General features: G+C 42.4%; 1 protein-coding gene across 6 annotated transcripts in view; it reads left to right on the top strand.

Moving 5' to 3' along the window:
- The window catches only part of frem1a (Fras1 related extracellular matrix 1a), a 73014-nt gene that overhangs the window by 31586 nt on the left and 22759 nt on the right, over positions 1 to 18669 (top strand). For 5 of the 6 annotated variants that reach the window (XM_032583179.1, XM_032583182.1, XM_032583180.1 and 2 more), the window contains 10 exons: positions 77 to 280; positions 1599 to 1784; positions 1865 to 2061; positions 2160 to 2370; positions 2687 to 2831; positions 2917 to 3058; positions 4832 to 5027; positions 7876 to 8140; positions 17389 to 17806; positions 17946 to 18147. In XM_032583179.1, the coding sequence (XP_032439070.1) occupies positions 77 to 280; positions 1599 to 1784; positions 1865 to 2061; positions 2160 to 2370; positions 2687 to 2831; positions 2917 to 3058; positions 4832 to 5027; positions 7876 to 8140; positions 17389 to 17806; positions 17946 to 18147 (2166 nt within the window). The other variant, XM_032583185.1, reaches the window with a different exon arrangement.

Genomic DNA, 18669 nt, shown 5'->3' with positions numbered 1-18669 from the left:
TTCAAACAGTCCATACAGTAAATGGACAGCACATCTGGGGTTCAGTCTTAAAAGTGTTTTTTTCTGATTCTTTTAGGGTTGGAGATTGGAGTATCTCCTCTACATGACACCATCACATTTGTCATTTCTGATGGAGAAATAAAAACATCAGCTTTATGCTGCGGTGGGGAAACTCCCACCAGGAACAAAGGCATCTCCCAGTCATGGGACAGTCTTCCTGTCTATGACCTCCACATCACAGTGTTTCCTGTTGACAATCAGCCTCCTTCATTGGCAACAGGTGGGCTGAAAACCAGGGGCCTCATGTATAAAGTGTGCGGACGCATAAAAAATGTGCGGGGCTATATTCACAAGTCGGCATGTACAAAAAAGGAACTTGGCATGAAAGTTTGCGTAAATATATATGCACACTTTTTACCTGCTTTGAAAATGTGTGGCAGTCACTCAAACTTTTTTGGGGGGCAATAACAAACTAGAAGGCGCCAAAACTCACCTAAATACACTGACTCAATCAGTGTAATTTAGACCAAGAAGCATCAAACCTGCTGGTTATTCATAATTTTAAACGTAAACGATGAAACTGAACAACATTAAATAAAAAGGATGTGAAAACCTCACTTGAATGTAAATAGTAAATCTCTTCAGTTTTTGCTACACAAAGATGGAACACATTTGTCTGTGCGCCAAAGCGCATGAAATGCATGTTGTCTGATGAATAATTTCATTCTCACTGAAAGAGAAAATGGTGTCGGATTAGCAGATTAGCTCCAAACAGGTTTGATTATTTTTAAGGTGCTCAAGGTGTATAGACAATCACACATATATCTGCGGAAAGATGTGTACATTCCCCAATCACTGCACAGGACTCTCTAGCATGCTGTGTTTTTTTTTTAAATCCTGGCTGAACACTCTGCTGTTCAAACAAGCATTTGCACTTGGATCTCCTTATTTTTTTCTTTGTCTATTTGGAATTTTTTCTTTATGATTTATTTTTATTTTTTGTGAAGTGACCTTCTGTGCCCTGAAAGCACCTTTAAAAGTTATATATACATATATATATATATAAAGTATAAATACTTATACTTCTTCAAGCCATGGTTATTGCGGCAGTCTTCCGGGTATTTATACTAATTAACATATGTATTTATGGGTGGTGACAGGGCGGACCAGCAGCTGTTCTCTGTTTACTGCAAATTGGAATTTCTAAAGAAAAGGTGCGCAGATATGTGCGTACGCATGGCTTTATGCATCCATCCATCCATCCATTTTCTGTATACCCTTGTCCCTAGTGGGGTCAGGAGGTGTGCTGGTGTCTATCTCCAGCTAACGTTCCGGGCGAGAGGAGGGGTACACCAGTCTGTCGCAGGGCTTCATACATCTGAAGTTTTTTTGTATGCTGCACTTTTCTAAATGTGTCCGTATGCCAATTTTTAGTGTGAAAATTTCTTACTCTTTTATACATGAAGCCCCAAGTTTTTGTGCATGGGATTTGAGTTTTTAGGGGGCTTGTGTTTGCTATTGTATGAAACAGTAAATTTGTAAGCAACATATTTATTACATGGAGTAGAATGACATGAACTGTTTTTTGGTGGTCCCAGGTGACATTTTTACAGTAGATGAAGGTGGGACTTCCCTTATAACTGCTGCTCATTTGAAGGCCTCTGACATGGACACAGTCCTAGACAAGCTTGTTGTCAGGCTGATTTCTCCTCCCCAGTTTGGTTACATAGAAAATGTCCTCCCTAGTCCTGGCTTTGAGAAAAGCAACAGAGGCATAAGCATAGGTAAGCATCAGAATACTGTTTATTGGAATACAGGGAAAATAAGCAGTTTCATTTGTTTGGTGTTGCCTCCTTTTCTCCAGCTTCCTTTCTCTACAAGGACATCACAGAGGGTCATATAAACTATGTACAGTCCAGACACCAGAAGATGGAGCCCACAGCTGACCAGCTCATGCTTTGTGTCTCAGATGGCAAGCATAATTCTGCTAACATCCCTTTCTATATCATAATTAACCCAACAAATGATGAAATCCCAGAATTTATGGCACACAACATCACAGTAAGTTCACACCCAAACATGTCCTTCTTCATCCCATTAGAGCTTGTTTACAGAATGTGGATAGAATAAATTGACTGTTTGATTTGTTGTGTCCTAAGGTACAAGAGGGAGAAATGAAGCACCTGGACTCATCAGTGTTCCATGCAATGGACCTGGACATCCCCAAGAATGCCTTGCTTTTCTCTGTGGTCATAACTCCTCGCCATGGCAGCATCATCTGTCACAGGACTGGAAACCCAATCTCTAAGAGACAGGAACCCAACCTATGGTCTCCTGTGGTTGACTTTACTATGACAGATATTAAAAATGGTACATTTTATATAAATTATGTATAATGATAAGTTATAAATATAAATTATAATAGCAACTGTCATGTATAGTGTAGCTGTCCATTTCTAAAGCACAAGTCACCCCGTGCCTTCTGCAGAGAATGGTTGCACTTAATTCTGAGATTTTTAAAGAGCTGCCACCATTTCTAAATCCTGGATTTTCAGACAGACAGATCAAAACACTTTAACAGAGCAGCTTACTATTTTAAGTGTAGCCTTCCTGTTATCAACTAAAAGTCTTGTTCTCTCTCTCTTTCTTTCTGTCATATTAATTTTGTGTCCCAATCTTATGCCAGGTTTGGATCTAGTGTATCTGCATGACGACAGTGAAACCATGAAAGACAGTTTTATAATTCAGCTGACTGATGGCAAACATAAGCTCCAAAGACAGGTGATAGTTGAAGTGGTGCCAGTGAATGACGAAGAGCCTCATATGATCAGGTTTGATAATCATATTGTCTAGAGTTCTTGTTTAAAGTCAGTTTCCATGTGATTTTTGAGAGGAAAATGACACTGTGGGCCACAGGAACAATGGACTGGAGGTGGAACCAGGAGAAGCCAAAGTTATATCCAGCATTACATTGTTTGCAAAGGACAAAGATACACCCTCCACAGAAATCATGTACATTTTTGAACGTGTTCCAACCCAAGGAATACTTCAACTTCAGGTTAGTCCAGTGATGGAGCATTTTAAACATGTATTGCCAATGTTTTGTAACATGTAACACAGATGTTCAGAAATAGAGGTTCTAAAAGTGGTATTTGTATCTACTGTTTTAGAAGAATAAAACAATATGAACCAAATTCCCATCCCTTCTCAAACACACCTGAAAATCGAATGAATGACTTCTTACAAATACTCTCCAGAGCTGAAGGACTAAATGCTAGTGAGGGAATTCAAACATTTGTTTATGTTGGAGAAGGACTAACAGTGACTGCTACAATGTCCAGCATCTGTTAGCCTGCAGTGTGCTTTTTTGTGTTCTGTTTTTCCAAAAAAAGGCCCCTGGTTTTCCAAAAAAACAGAACACAAGAAAGTGCATTTATTTTGCCGTTAAAAGAAGAAATTTGTAATAACCTGAGAATCATTTATAACCTAAAAATCTCTAACACAAATCACAAATTTGCGTTGGGAGTTTAAAAAACCCTACATGATTCACTGATTGCCTTTGTATCTACCCTGTTAAATAAACATGTAAACACTGTATACTTTTTGAATTGTATATTTATTGACAGACTGTTTAATAAGTCCTGCACTGCTGGTAAGAGATCAACTGAAGGGCCCTTGATTCTCACTACTTAGGACGCCTCCTATTCAATATTTATATGCTCCCACTAGCTCAGGTTATAACAGGAAATAATATTAGTTACCATAACTATGCAGATGACACACAGCTCTACATTACGATGTCACCAGGTGAGTCAGAGCCCATCCAATCACTGAACAGATGCTTAGAACAGATAAATGTGTGGATGTGCCAAAACTTTCTCCAGCTGAACAGAAGCAAAACTGAAGTTATTATTTTTGGACCTAAAAAGGAACAATCTAGAGTGATAGATCTAGAGTCAATGCACAGCTTCAGTTATTGCAACTAAAAACCAGTGATCAGGTCCGAAACCTGGGAGTAGTGATGGACTCTGACCTGAACCTCCAGAGCCACATAAAGACAGTTACAAAGTCGGGCTTCTATCACCTGAAGAACATTTCCAGGATTAAAGGACTAATGTCTCAGCCAGATCTAGAGAAACTCATCCATGCGTTTATCTTCAGTTGCATTGATTACTGCAACAGCGTCTTCACAGGTCTGTCCAACAAATCAATTAAACAGCTGCAGCTGATCCAGAATGCTGCTGCTCGCGTTCTCACTTAAACCAGGAAGATAGAGCACATAACACCAGTTTTAAAGTCCCTACACTGGCTCCCTGTAGCTCAAAGAATAGACTTTAAAATACTGTTGTTAGTTTATAAATCACTGAATGGCTTAGCACCACAATACATTAAAGATCTGCTGTTGTTGTATCAACCTTCCAGACTTCTCAGGTTCTGGTTCTGGTCTGCTCTGCATCCCCAGAACCAGAACCAAACGAGGAGAAGCAGCTTTCAGCATCTATGCACCACAAATTTGGAACAAACTTCCAGAAAACTGTAAAACAGCTGAAACACTGACTTCCTTTAAATCTCGACTAAAAACCCACCTGTTTAGAATTGTATTTGAAATGTAATCAATTACAAATTTATTGATAGAACTTTACTTAATGCTGTGTTTTGATTGCTGATTCTATCCTGCATTGTGTTTCTGTGTTTGTAATGATGTAAAGCACTTTGAAATGCCTTGCTGCTGAAATGTGCTATAAAATTTGATTGATTGATTGATTGATTGATTGATTGATTGATTGATTGATTGATTGATTGATTGATTGATTGATTATGTCTGTTTTAGGAAGCCAATAAGTGGGTGACACTTACACCTGGGAGGAGATGTACCCAGGACATGGTGGATATGAACCTGCTACGTTACAAACACACTGGCCATTATGCTATTAAAACACAGGACTTCTTTGTTTTCCACCTGATGGATGGAAAGAATCAATCACCACCACAGCACTTTCACATTTTTGTCAAAGAGCTGGAGAAAGGTGAGGGAATTTAGTCTTACATTCTTGATTAGACATGGGTTGAGATGAAATTCTTTTCTATTGATATTCCTCTGGTTGCCAGTATACATGAGCATCGCAGCTACAATAATGTTTAAGAGTCAACCTAGAAGGAAATGTGATAATAGGATATATTTTATGGTATGCAGTTTATTTATTCAGTTGGATAGGCAGAAGAGCTATGCAGACCAGAGTCATATTAACTATTGTCAAATGGTCACAGTCATGAATAAACTGGAAAGATTCTGTGATGCAGTAAACCTCCTTTCTATGGAGGAATTTTCCTGCCATAATCCAAGAGCACACATTTTCAGTCTGAAAATAGTACTTCATGTCTTTTGTTGAAAACTTTTAACAGTTTTGCTTCCATTTTCATTTTGAAAGCAGGACTTCATGTCTTTCTTCTCAAAACTTGTAACACTTGAACTCAAAACTTCTTCTCACGCTCACACTTAGGCTGCATTCACACTGCACCCTGAAGTGACCCAATTCCAAATTTTTTGTCAAATCAGATTTTTTGCGGGGGCCATTCACACTGCCAAACATATGCGACCTGTATATGTTCTCCAGTGTGAACGGGCAACGATCTGAAAGTGTCCCTCATGCGCAGTAGAGTTTGATGCAGTTAAGAGGTTTATTCCATTTGGATTTAAAAATAAGGGAAATTTCCCGCTGTGTGCCATCCCACCAGCCCGACCGAGGCCCAGTATCCCTTGCATTTTAAGACAGGTATACAAGAAATCTAAAATAACTACCTGTCAACCACTTACAAACTACAATTAGGTGCTCAGAATCTGGAAGACCTACCTTTGTTGACACTGAAATGCTATAAGGATTCCTATGTAATTCCTTTAATACCGCCTAAATAAAAACACAGAAGGGAATTGAAGCACATCTACATAGATACAACAAATCTATTAACCATATCTATATGTTATAATCACTTTGAGTGAAATTGCATTTCACTGGCAAGAAACAGGTCTTAATCACTTTTTGGCAGAAGAAAACCACCTATATTTGGTATTCTTTGGCAGCTTTTCAGTATGACAAAGAATGCATGCTGCTATACAGTGCATGTACAGTGCATAAGACTACCTGTACTTTAATTTTCTGAATTAAAAAAATTAATAGAACTCCACAGTAAAAAAATAGTGTTGGTGCTTAGGTGAAAGTGTGTGTGTGTGTGTGTGGGGGGGGGGGGGGGGGGGGGTGCGTGAGTGAATGTAGCAGACCCCCCCCCTCTCAAATGCTCAAATAAAGGATTTTGGCTTTACTGATGAACAGTGAGGTTTATAGGGAGTAAACACTGAGTTTCACCGTAAGAGCTGACACACACACCCAAAAAAACAGTGCAAGCCAGTGTTTCCCAACACTGGTCCTCAACGCACACTGTTCTACATGTTTTAGAGGTTTCCCTGTTTTAATGTGCCTGATTCAACTGATTGCAGTTCAATAAACTCCTGTCAATCAGTCATCAATTGAAATTAGCTGGACTGAAGCAAGGAATTACCTAAAACATGTAGAGCAGTGTGCCTAGAGGACCAGAGTTGGGAAATACTGGTGTAAGCTACAAAAACACGCTCTTACAACCGTAACGTATCAACCAAAACATAACATTCACTACTAAAAATATCAACTCTAATTCAAAACTATGCTCTAGTATTTCTATACAATAAAAGAAATGCACAATTCCAACCAATCAATAAAAGAAATATACTTATTTAAAAAATAAACATACCTTGTGCCTCTATCAAGGGGGCCGCTAATAAGATACATTTTACAACCTTGTTGCAACTTGTTTTCCATTCCTTTTCCGTCATTAAGCTACCGTTCTACAATATAAACAGCAGAAGCTCTCTTATCAAAAATAAAAGCATTAAATCAAACACCGGAAGTCCATTATATATTATACAAAATAAAATTACGTAAATGCAATAAGTGCCAAAAAGGGAATACAACAAATGAGGAGCTTAATTTGGGGTTATTTATTTGGGATGTTGACCAGATAAATAACCCACATGTGCATGTCAATATGTACTGCTTGCTCCTGGGCTCCTGGTTTATCTGAGGGATCCTTGGGTTTTGGGATGTAGGTGGGTGGCCATCATGTGTGGCTGGCCAGAGTTCTTCCCAAACTCTCATATCTTAAGGGTGGTCAAGCTTTTCTTTGGCAGTGATCTCTGGGGAGTTCAAAGCCCCAGTCAGTGCTCCATGGAAAAGGACGGGGCCAGTTGGGGAGTTGGTCCTCAGGATAGGTTTGCCAATATTTACCATGCCATATGACCTAAAACAGGCAACACTACACAGCAGTAGGATCTTTGGCTCTATATGCTCTATATGGCCTGATCCTGCACATCAATTTTACTGTGTTATAGACACACAGGGAATGAGGGTTGACTCTAAAGTAAGCAACAAATGGAGCTTCAATATCCCATTACACACAATTTTAATGCACTTTAGAAATACACAACCTAATTTATAGAAACATCTACCAGCAAAGGTTTCCTCCACCTGGGGTGAAACCTAACGCCTGGGACACAATAATGAAGGCACAGACAGCAACTAAGATTTAACATTTTTCAACTTTTTTGTTTTCCGTTGCTGACCCACATGTGCATGTCAATATGTACTAGCTTAAAATTGGCGGTGTGTGATTGTCACCTCATAGGAAATGAATGGTAGCAGTGAATGGTAAATGGTAGCAAATGAATGGTAGCAATGTCTTGTGTTGAATTTTTGTGGAACCACAGTAGGTATGATTAATAGGACTACATTTTGTACACAGACATGCTTTAATTATAACTAATATTTCTTATGCTTGTGATTTCAGAAAACATTGCCATCTTTGTGAAACCAGTAAATGTCAGCCTTGGTGAGCGTGTTGTTCTCACCACTGATGTTCTGCTAGCCACAGATGGTACAGACAAGCCAGAGGAGCTTCTATATGTTATCACCAACCCACCTGCTCATGGGCACATAGAGTACATCAAACATCCAGGAGTGATCATCTCCACCTTCAGCCAAATGGACATTGCAGCAAACCTTGTTGCTTACATCCATGACAACCAAGCCAGCAAAGCAACAGAAAGCTTTCAGTGAGTGTGAATACCTATAAGCTTTTTAAACATACTATGAGAGCTAGTAATATGTAAAAGGCACAACATTTCTCAACAAAGGAGCCTATTCAGTAGTTGACTATGTGTGACTTTGGAGAAATGCAAGCTGTTTTATGAGCAATTCATTTAAAAACCTAGACACATCAGATCTGATTTGGCATCTGATTTGACAGAAAGTGAAGGATGTACAGAGCAATAAGAACACGTTTAAGTTAATGAGGCCTTGCAGACCTCTAGTGATGGCCTGTGACTGCGTCTCCGACTGTTTGACCACAGCAGTTTCACAGGAATGTAGTGACTGACACAATGGCAAAGTAAAACACATCCACTTTGGGGAAAAGGGTGAAGCACAATCCAAGTATGGAGGCCTTAGTCCTTGACACAGACCTCACCGGTTCCAGTCCTGGCCTGATATCCTTTGCCAATTGTCTTCCCCCTAATTCATTATCCACTTTCTTGTCTGACTTCTCTCAAACAAAAGCAGTCTTAGCCAAAAAACCTTCAAAAAAGGAAACAAAAAAAATAGTGTACTTATGTAGGAGCTCAGAAGCACAGAAAAAAATGGAAGAGGGAAACTGTGATCTTGTCTGAGCTTCTTCGAACAAGTCTGAATTCACTGTTGTATCGGCTTTTGTTCATGGTGGCAGGATTTCCAGTACATAAGGAAATCTCACAGGCACAGCGGTACAGTTGAGTCTGAGCATGTATGTCAGCAGAAAAAAAAAATGGATCAAAGCTTGGAGAATCAAACAGAAGTGGTGAATTGGCCTCAAAAGTATGGACTTCAGACTTAACATCACCAGGTATCATAATTTTTGGCTGAGGTAGGCAGAAATGTAGACAGGGCATAGAAGAAATATACTGGAGAAGAGAAGTTTTTATTCAGATAAAGAAACTTATGGAAGTGTCACAAGGAAAATTGATGGAAAAGACCCATTGCCAGTTGTGATGGTAATGACTCTAAAACAGCTATCTTTGCCAAGAGTGACAGAGTTATGTGGTTTAGGGTGTATTTAATTTTTTTTTTTTTTTACATAGGGCCATCTTAGTTTGGATAGCTTAATTATTTCACTTTCAAATCTGAATCATAATTTGAGAATCGCTTTGTACCAATATTATCTTTGATATAAAAATGGCTGCACAGAAGCAAAGTTAGTACTGTAGAAAGGAGGAAATACCATTTCATTATTGGGGGGGACATTAAGTAGGGAAATTTTTTAAGAGCAATTTTGGAGGGTTCGGCAAAGTTACAGTGAAATGTATCGTAAAATGTGGGTTAAAAAGTTTTTAATGTGTTCAAGCTGCAAGACTAAAAATAACTAGTAAGTGTTAATGCACAAACCTGTGTTTTTCTCAGTAACCAATCTATTGAGACCCATAAAAGTCAAAATAAAATTTAAATGTTTAGATATAAGCTTGGTTCAGTGGCACAGATATAATCTCTGGTACTGTCATGTTGGCGTTAAAGCTTTTGCCCACATGCAGAACACCACAGGGAACAGAAATCAGTTAAGGATTTTATTGAGGCAAAGTTAAGTGATGTGGTGGGGATCCTGGGGTGGAGTCTGGAAGACAGCGGAAAACTGCGAACAGGAGGAGATGGTGAGTTCGGGTCAACTGGGAAACGGGAGTTATGATGGAAACAGATCGGTTCTTACGTGGGAAGGAATGATCTCAATCAGGGAGATAGTCTGTGGGTTCCTAAGCAAGGAGGCTGCGGTGGAGGGCGGGCAGGTAGGTGATGTCTTGACGGAGGTGGAGGCGAGGTCCGACTGCCAGCCGATGACAACTGAGAATCTTGAGATCTGACAGGAGAGGTGAAGACTGAACTCGGGCAACCAGTGGGTAACGTCCACGGCGTCACGAGGAGGGCTTTATCCAAAAAGCCAGGATGAAAGTCACTCTGGGGAATCCAAATGGTCTCGAGGCGAAAACGATTCCTGAAGAGCACAGAGGACAACGAAGAGTTACTTAGAGGAAAAAACAAACTCAGAGGACTAACCTCGAGGGGCTCAGTGTACCAAGTAGGTAAAACACTCCGGCGTCGAAGTGCTGGCAGTCAGCTTCTTTAACCTCCAGAGGATGATGAGATAACGACCGCCAGGTGCGTAAAACCCCTGGGCGCGCCTCCCAGGTAGACAGCCTCTGGCTCCATCTAGTGGGCCACAGTGGTGCTACAGACTGACACCAGGAAGAGGGGAAAAGAAAAAAGGAAAAAAAAAAAAGAAGGACCAAGACCCCCAGAACCCGACAGTACCCCCCCCTCAACGGTCGCCACCCGGCGGCCGAGAAGAGCAGGAGGGAAGCGACGAAACATAATCAGTAATAAGAGAAGGATCAAGGATAAAAGATCGAGGGACCCAAGAACGATCCTCCGGACCGTAGCCCTCCCAGTCGACGAGGTACTGCCACCCACGACCTCGCCGACGGGAGTCCACGATCCGGCGGACAGAATAAGCCGGATGGCCATCAACGACACGGGCGGGAGGAGGGGGCTCTGGAGGAGGGCAAAGCGCACTGGTCTGGACAGGTTTAATCTGTGAGACATGGAACGTGGGATGAACTCGCAGGGAAGCCGGGAGACGCAGACGAACAGCTGACGGGCTGATGATGCGTTCAATGCAAAACGGACCAATGAACCTAGGAGAGAGCTTTCTAGACATGGATTTAAGGGGAATATTCCGGGAAGATAACCAAACCTTTTGTCCAAGGGTGTAACGGGGAGCGGGAGTCCGTTTGCGGTCAGCGAGGCGTTTGTTTTGTTCGGCGGTGTTGTTAAGTGTGGTGACAGTGGTTCTCCAGATCTTCTGACAGCGGCGGATGTGGTGTTGCACTGAGGTAACGGCTAAGTCACGTTCTTCGGAGGAGAGCAACGGAGGCTGATAACCCAGGGAAGCTTCAAAAGGGGACAAACTGGTGGCAGCAGAAATATGTGAATTATGAGCATACTCCACCCAAGGAAGAAACTGATTCCAGTCTGAGGGGTTGGTGGATGTGAAGCAGCGGAGGGTTGACTCCAGTTCCTGGTTCAAACGTTCCGTCTGGCCGTTAGTCTGCGGATGAAAACCAGAGGTTAACAACACCTTTGCGCCAAGCGCTGAGCAGAAGTTCCTCCAGATCTGAGATATGAATTGTGGACCTCGATCAGATAATATTTCCTGTGGAATACCATGTAGACGGAAAACATGTTTGACCAGGAGTTGAGCTGTCTGAAATGCAGAAGGGAGCCTCCTAAGCGGAATTAGGTGGCAAGCTTTGGAGAACCTGTCGATAACAGTAAAAATGGTGGTCATGCCTTTAGACGAAGGTAAGCCTGTTACAAAATCGATAGCGATATGGGACCAGGGTCGTTTCGGAATGTGTAAGGGTTGCAGGAGACCTGAAGGGGGCTGATGGGATGGTTTATTTCTGGAACAGACAGGACAAGCTAGCACAAATTCCTTAACATCTTTGTGAATGGATGACCACCAAAACTTGCGGTTTATTAGCGCAATAGTGCGACTGATGCCTGGGTGTCCGGAAAACCTGGATGAGTGGATCCAGTTAAGAAAACGGGCTCGGACAGAGGAGGGAACATAGATCTTATGTGAAGGACAGGAGTCAGGGGCTGGTTCAGATTGTTGTGCCTGTTTAATTAGGTCCTCTATCTCCCAAGTAACAACGGCTACGGTGCAACTGGGGGGCAGAATGGAGGCAGGACCTTTCTCCCAATCATCCGGAGAATGGAGGCGGGACAGGGCATCAGGTTTGATGTTACGTGAGCCGGGACGGTAGGAAATGGATAGATTAAACCTGGAAAAGAAAAGGGACCAACGGGACTGACGGGGATTTAGCCTTTTAGCGGCTTGTAGATAAGAGAGGTTCTTATGATCCGTCCAGACCAGCACGGGATGTTCAGCGCCCTCCAACCAGTGCCGCCACTCCTCCAGGGCTAGTTTAATAGCCAGAAGCTCCCGATCGCCCACATCATAGTTGCGTTCTGGGGGGGACAACCTACGGGAGAAGAATGCACAAGGATGAATTTTATTATCAGCCTCGGAGACTTGGGAAAGAACAGCTCCTACTCCAGTGTCAGATGCGTCCACTTCAACGACAAACTGTTTCTTAGGATCAGGTTGGATTAGCACGGGTGCGTTAGAAAACCGAGTCTTTAGCTTAATGAAAGCCGCATCCGCCTCGGGAGTCCAACTAAATGGAATCTTGGTCGAAGTGAGGGCAGTTAACGGTAAGGCTGTCTGACTATAGTTGCGGATAAAGCGGCGATAGAAATTGGCAAATCCGAGGAATCTTTGGAGTTGTTTGCGTGTTTCCGGGATTGGCCATTCCAGCACAGCCTTGATCTTTTCCTCCGTTGGCCTTACCTGCCCACCCTCAAGGATGAATCCCAGGAAAGAGACGGATGGCTTGTGGAACTCGCATTTCTCAGCTTTTACATAGAGCTTGTTTTCTAGGAGCCGTTGTAAAACTAGACGAACGTGATGCTTGTGGTCTTCGAGGGACTTGGAGTAGATTAAAATATCATCTAGGTAGACGAAAACGAAGATATTCAGAAAGTCTCTCAGAACATCGTTTACAAGAGCTTGAAAGAAAGCGGGAGCATTAGACAAGCCAAACGGCATGACCAAATATTCAAAGTGTCCGATAGGTGTTTTAAACGCGGTTTTCCATTCATCCCCGTGACGAATACGGAGTAAATGATAGGCGTTCCTTAGATCTAATTTGGTGAAAATAGTGGCGTCATGCACTGGCTCGAAAGCTGAAGATAACAGGGGCAGAGGATATTTATTTTTTACTGTAATTTGATTTAAGCCCCTGTAGTCTATGCATGGCCGCAGCGAACCGTCCTTCTTGCCTACAAAAAAAAACCCCGCCCCTAAGGGAGAGGAGGATGGGCGGATGATCCCGGCCGCTAAAGAGTCTCTGATGTAACCCTCCATGGTTTCCCGTTCAGGTCGAGAAATGTTGTACAGCCGGCTAGAGGGAAGTGGCGCCCCGGGGAGAAGGTCGATCGCGCAGTCATATGGACGGTGTGGTGGTAGAGAGAGTGCTTTTGACTTACTAAAAACTGGGGCTAAATCATGGTACTCGGGTGGGATGGTGGAGAGATCAGGCATGTCTGCCTCCTTTGGTTTAGCCGTGGGAGGACCTGGTGGAACTGCTGAGCGGAGACAGGATTGATGACAAAAAGTGGACCAGGATTCCACATGTCTGTCAGTCCAGTTGATGTGGGGATTATGCTGTTGCAACCATTTAAACCCTAGGATTACGGAGGAGCTTACGGTGGGAAAAACAAAAAACGAAATGATCTCACTATGATTTCCAGAAATAACTAACTTCAACGGTTTGGTCTGATGGGTGATTTTAGGAAGGGGTTTTCCATCCAAAGCTGAGACACAAAGGGGAACGGTTAATGGGGTGGTTTCTATGGACAGCTGCTGAACTAGTGCTGAATCAATGAGATTCTGTTCGCAGCCCGAATCTATAAAGACAGACAACGGAAGTGACTGATCGCGGTCGATTAATGTTGCCGATAATAGCAAGCGAGGTGAATCCCCCTTTTCTAAACGGTCCACCAGTTCCCTCGCCTTTACTGGTGGACCCGGGGGTTTAACCGAGTTGGGCAATGAGCTATGAAGTGATCAGGTGAACCACAATACAAACACAGGCGGGAAGTCATTCTCCTATGACGCTCAGCTGGGGTGAGGCGAGTATGACCAATTTGCATCGGTTCCGGACCTGGGGGACTTGGCGGACGTGGAAGACTGAGAGCGGAGGGAGAGGGAGTAGCAGATGTTAAAGTTCTAATAGGTGGTTCTCTCCGATTTCTCTCTTTCGCGCGGGACCGGATTCTGTTATCGAGACGAATGGTCAAACTTATGAGATCCTCTAATGTCTCGGGTTCATCTAGCGTGGCTAGTTCATCTTTGATCTGCTCATTTAGTGCATGAAAATATACACTCTTTAGTGCCGCCGAGTTCCAATTAGAAGCTGCAGCCTTCACCCTGAAATCGACGGCAAAGTCGGCTACCGTTCGCTGCCCCTGTTTAATTTTCCACAATTCACGAGAGTTAAATGTTTTATCTTGGTCTTGACTGAAAACTTGCCTAAACTCTTTCAGGAAAGCGTCAAACGTACACCCGAAATCAGTGGGAGATGGAAATCTTGCCTCGGCCCAATCTAGCGCTCGACCGGACAGCAGAGACAGAACATAGGCGATCTTTGCGCCGTCATGAGGGAAACTCTGGGGAGAGTGGTTAAAAATTAAAGAGCATTGCAAAATGAACCCCTTGCACCTGTATATGTCTCCAGAGAATCTTTCCGGGGTAGGAGGTCGAACCTCCGAGTAAGAAGGACGCGCTGGCGGAGCAGGGTCGGGAGCCGGCGCGGGGTCTGGAGGCGTAGCCTGCGGAACAGATTTCTGTAGGAAATTCATTAGATCAGTTAGGCGCTGGTTAGTCTCGGCTTGACGGGCACTTAATTCTCGTAGGGCGGACTCATGAGTGTGAAGTTGTGACTGTTGTTCCGATAGTGTTCGTCTGATGGCGTCTGCGGGGCTTGCCTGCTGGCCGGAGTGTTCTGTCATGTTGGCGTTAAAGCTTTTGCCCACATGCAGAACACCACAGGGAACAGAAATCAGTTAAGGATTTTATTGAGGCAAAGTTAAGTGATGTGGTGGGGATCCTGGGGTGGAGTCTGGAAGACAGCGGAAAACTGCGAACAGGAGGAGATGGTGAGTTCGGGTCAACTGGGAAACGGGAGTTATGATGGAAACAGATCGGTTCTTACGTGGGAAGGAATGATCTCAATCAGGGAGATAGTCTGTGGGTTCCTAAGCAAGGAGGCTGCGGTGGAGGGCGGGCAGGTAGGTGATGTCTTGACGGAGGTGGAGGCGAGGTCCGACTGCCAGCCGATGACAACTGAGAATCTTGAGATCTGACAGGAGAGGTGAAGACTGAACTCGGGCAACCAGTGGGTAACGTCCACGGCGTCACGAGGAGGGCTTTATCCAAAAAGCCAGGATGAAAGTCACTCTGGGGAATCCAAATGGTCTCGAGGCGAAAACGATTCCTGAAGAGCACAGAGGACAACGAAGAGTTACTTAGAGGAAAAAACAAACTCAGAGGACTAACCTCGAGGGGCTCAGTGTACCAAGTAGGTAAAACACTCCGGCGTCGAAGTGCTGGCAGTCAGCTTCTTTAACCTCCAGAGGATGATGAGATAACGACCGCCAGGTGCGTAAAACCCCTGGGCGCGCCTCCCAGGTAGACAGCCTCTGGCTCCATCTAGTGGGCCACAGTGGTGCTACAGACTGACACCAGGAAGAGGGGAAAAGAAAAAAGGAAAAAAAAAAAAGAAGGACCAAGACCCCCAGAACCCGACAGGTACACCTTCACAAAAATTTAAGGCTACAAATAAAAACTAATTTTAATGAGTAACTCCACTTGATAAAATTCCTCATAAATATTGATTTATTGTAGTGGCTCTCAATACAATTTATGTGTTATTTAAATTATAAGTTGCTTTATATTTAAATCTTTTTTACTAAAAAGGACTAAATCTCAGTCTTGGATGGCTGAGAATCTATACGTTGGTAGAAATAACGTAGGTCTGGGAAGTATCATAACTTAAACCTAATGCTCAAAGCACCAGAGTTTTTATAGAAAAATATCCAGATTTTTGTGTGTGTCGTTTTAGAGGCTGTATGTTGAAGATGGTTAAAAGCATACATTTCTGTTTTTCTCTATGTCTCTGGTCTCGGTTCCCACACAGTGAGCTGTGTGGGAACCGTTTCAAACTCTTCTCATTAACATAAGAGTCAGGGGGACAACTCTTATATAATTGAGATATTTGCTACCTTGCTAGTTTTGCTCTCGAAGCCTTCGTTCCACCTCCTCTCACCGCCTGCATCAACCAAAGACCAAGCTTGCCACCATGGGAGACAGGGCCTTTCAGGCAGTAGCTCCGCGGCTTTGGAATGTCCTCCCAGAGTCTCTGAGAGGCCCACAAGGTGTGGAGGCCTTCAAAAAAGGTCTTAAGACACACCTTTTTAAACAGGCTTTTTAGATCTGTTAGCTTTTTTAAATTGTAAGTTTTAATTTGTTACCATTTGGTGTGAGATGTATTATTGTATGTTTTATTGTAAGTTTTATAATCTATTTTCGTCTCTGTAGCACTTTGAGATTTCTTTGAAATGTAAGGTGCGTTACAAATAAAATGTATTATTATTATTATTATTATTATTATTATTATTATTATTATTATTATTATTATTATCATGATTCAGCTGAAGTAATAAAATAATGAACTGCAGCCTAATTTTTACTGTTAATGTGTTTCTTCCTATTGAACAGTGAAAGTAAATCAAAGGTGTTACTTGGCTTTTGCTTTAAGTATTTACTTACTGAAGGGATTTCTTTATGCTGCAGAGCCACAGTTAGCTCCTCACTTTAGCGGCTCTGATGGAGCCTGTACCACTCATACATTTTGGACTGAACCAATGTTCTAACAATGGCTGGGGTGGACCTACAAATTCATTCTTATTTTTTTCTTTGATGAATGGTGGATTTACTTCATTCTTTGTTTCTTTCGCCTTTTCATATTGATATTGTTTAAATACAAAGTTTTCTTTTCTGATCTTTGTTTTTGGACTAGACTTTTCCAAGATTGGGGAGGGTCCGGACCCTCCCAACCCTCCCCAGGATTTCCACCCATTTACTGTAGTACTGTTGCCTTGGATGATTTTAAAATGTATATGATGATTTGAAGTATTCAAAAATGACAAAATAGCAAAAACCTGTGAGGGGGTCAATGCTTCTTCAGTTGCCATTGTGGATGACAGTCGGCTAATTAAGACGTCTCATGGGACTGATGAATAGCTCTCAGTTGGAACCAGTGAGGAAGCCTCCACCACTTATAAATAATTTATGAGAAAGCATTTTGTGTGTGTGGCCCCCAAAAAGAAACATGTTAACAGACCATATTAATAAGCGATGTAAATACTGGACTCTTGTAATGAGTCTGGGCTAGCTAACTAACTACTCATAATTTTATGACAACACTCCAGTCCAGACATCAAGAATCTATTTTCGCGTTTAACTAACTGTGTCCATCATAACCTAAATCAAATCCCACATATAGGTTTCAGTCAAAGAACTAGACTGCTTTGGTAAGTTTGCCTTTGGCCAGATTCTGCAAGCTAACACATAGTCTGTTGCATGTTTTCACAGGTTTGTTATAAGCAACGGTAAGACTAGCCGAAATGGAAGCTTTGAGCTGTGCGTGGAAATTGTGGATCGTGTTCTGCCATCGCTAACGTCCAACAAAGGTCTCCAGGTCCCACAAGGTTCTGCCATGATCCTTGGTCCAGAACTCCTCTCCTTATCTGACCCTGACACTCCACCCAGGGCTCTGACTTTTGTTCTGCGACAGCCTCCACAGTACGGGAAGCTGGAACGAGCTGGTGTCACACTGACTGCTGGCTCAAACTTCACACAGAAACACATAAAGGAGCTGGAGGTAACATATAGACATGATGGAGGACCATCACAGATTGACCGATTTGCTTTCACAGCATCCGACTCCTCCAGTCAAGGCTTTCTGCTAGATGGACAGCTGCAAACAGAGCCTGTGTTTTTCACCATTCAGGTGGGGGATAATGGAACCAGTTTGTGACTTAACGTGATTTTTGTATCACATATTTGTCCTCTGTTAGCATGTAGAGTTCTAAAAGCTTCCCAATGGACAAAGTAGTCTTGCCTCAAACATCCTCTGGTTCTTTTTTCAGATCAAGCCTTTGGATAAATCTTCACCAGAAGTAATAAGGCTAGTCCCACTTTGGAAACCAGAGCTTTTACCCGATGGCAGATATGTGATTTTTGTGACTTCTCAAGAGCTGAAGGCTCAGGATAGTGGTAGCAGAGAAGATGAGCTGATATTCTGCATTATTCGTCCACCATATTTTGGCTACCTTGAAAACATTACCACAGGTCAGAATAATTATGTGTCATTACTTGCCCTACATCTGAATGCTTGTCCCTTCCCCTTGCTGCCATTTTGTACTTTTCAGTTTTGATTTTTTTATACCAGACTTATTTTTGATACCAGATAAATAGTGGTCCTGCCTTAGTTACTATGAGCTAGCTAAATATTTGTCAAACATTCAGTTAACTAAATATGTCAAAGTTCTCCCTTCAGATTGAGCTTAACAAAAGAACTATAGCCAATATTATGAATTCACATATTCACATGAGAAGTTTCTGTCACACAGTCTGGAGCTCTCAAGTATTTAGCTAGCTCTGAGCTAGTAAAACTATGAGCTTTCTAAATATTTAGTTAGCTTGCTTACTGAATAAATTTGGAGCTAAATATTTAGCTTGCTAACTAAATATTTAGTTTTGAACTAAACATTTTAATTGAAGCTAAGTATTTCAAACTAAATGTTTGATTAGCTTGCAGATAACATGACGAAAATATGACTGACTTAATAATCCAAATTATGGCTGTTAACT

The sequence above is a fragment of the Xiphophorus hellerii genome, chromosome 14 (genome assembly GCF_003331165.1).
Source record: "Xiphophorus hellerii strain 12219 chromosome 14, Xiphophorus_hellerii-4.1, whole genome shotgun sequence".
Lineage (NCBI taxonomy): Eukaryota > Metazoa > Chordata > Actinopteri > Cyprinodontiformes > Poeciliidae > Xiphophorus > Xiphophorus hellerii.
The sequence above is the reverse complement of the archived record's forward strand: the minus strand, read 5'-3'. Positions and strand labels throughout refer to the sequence as shown.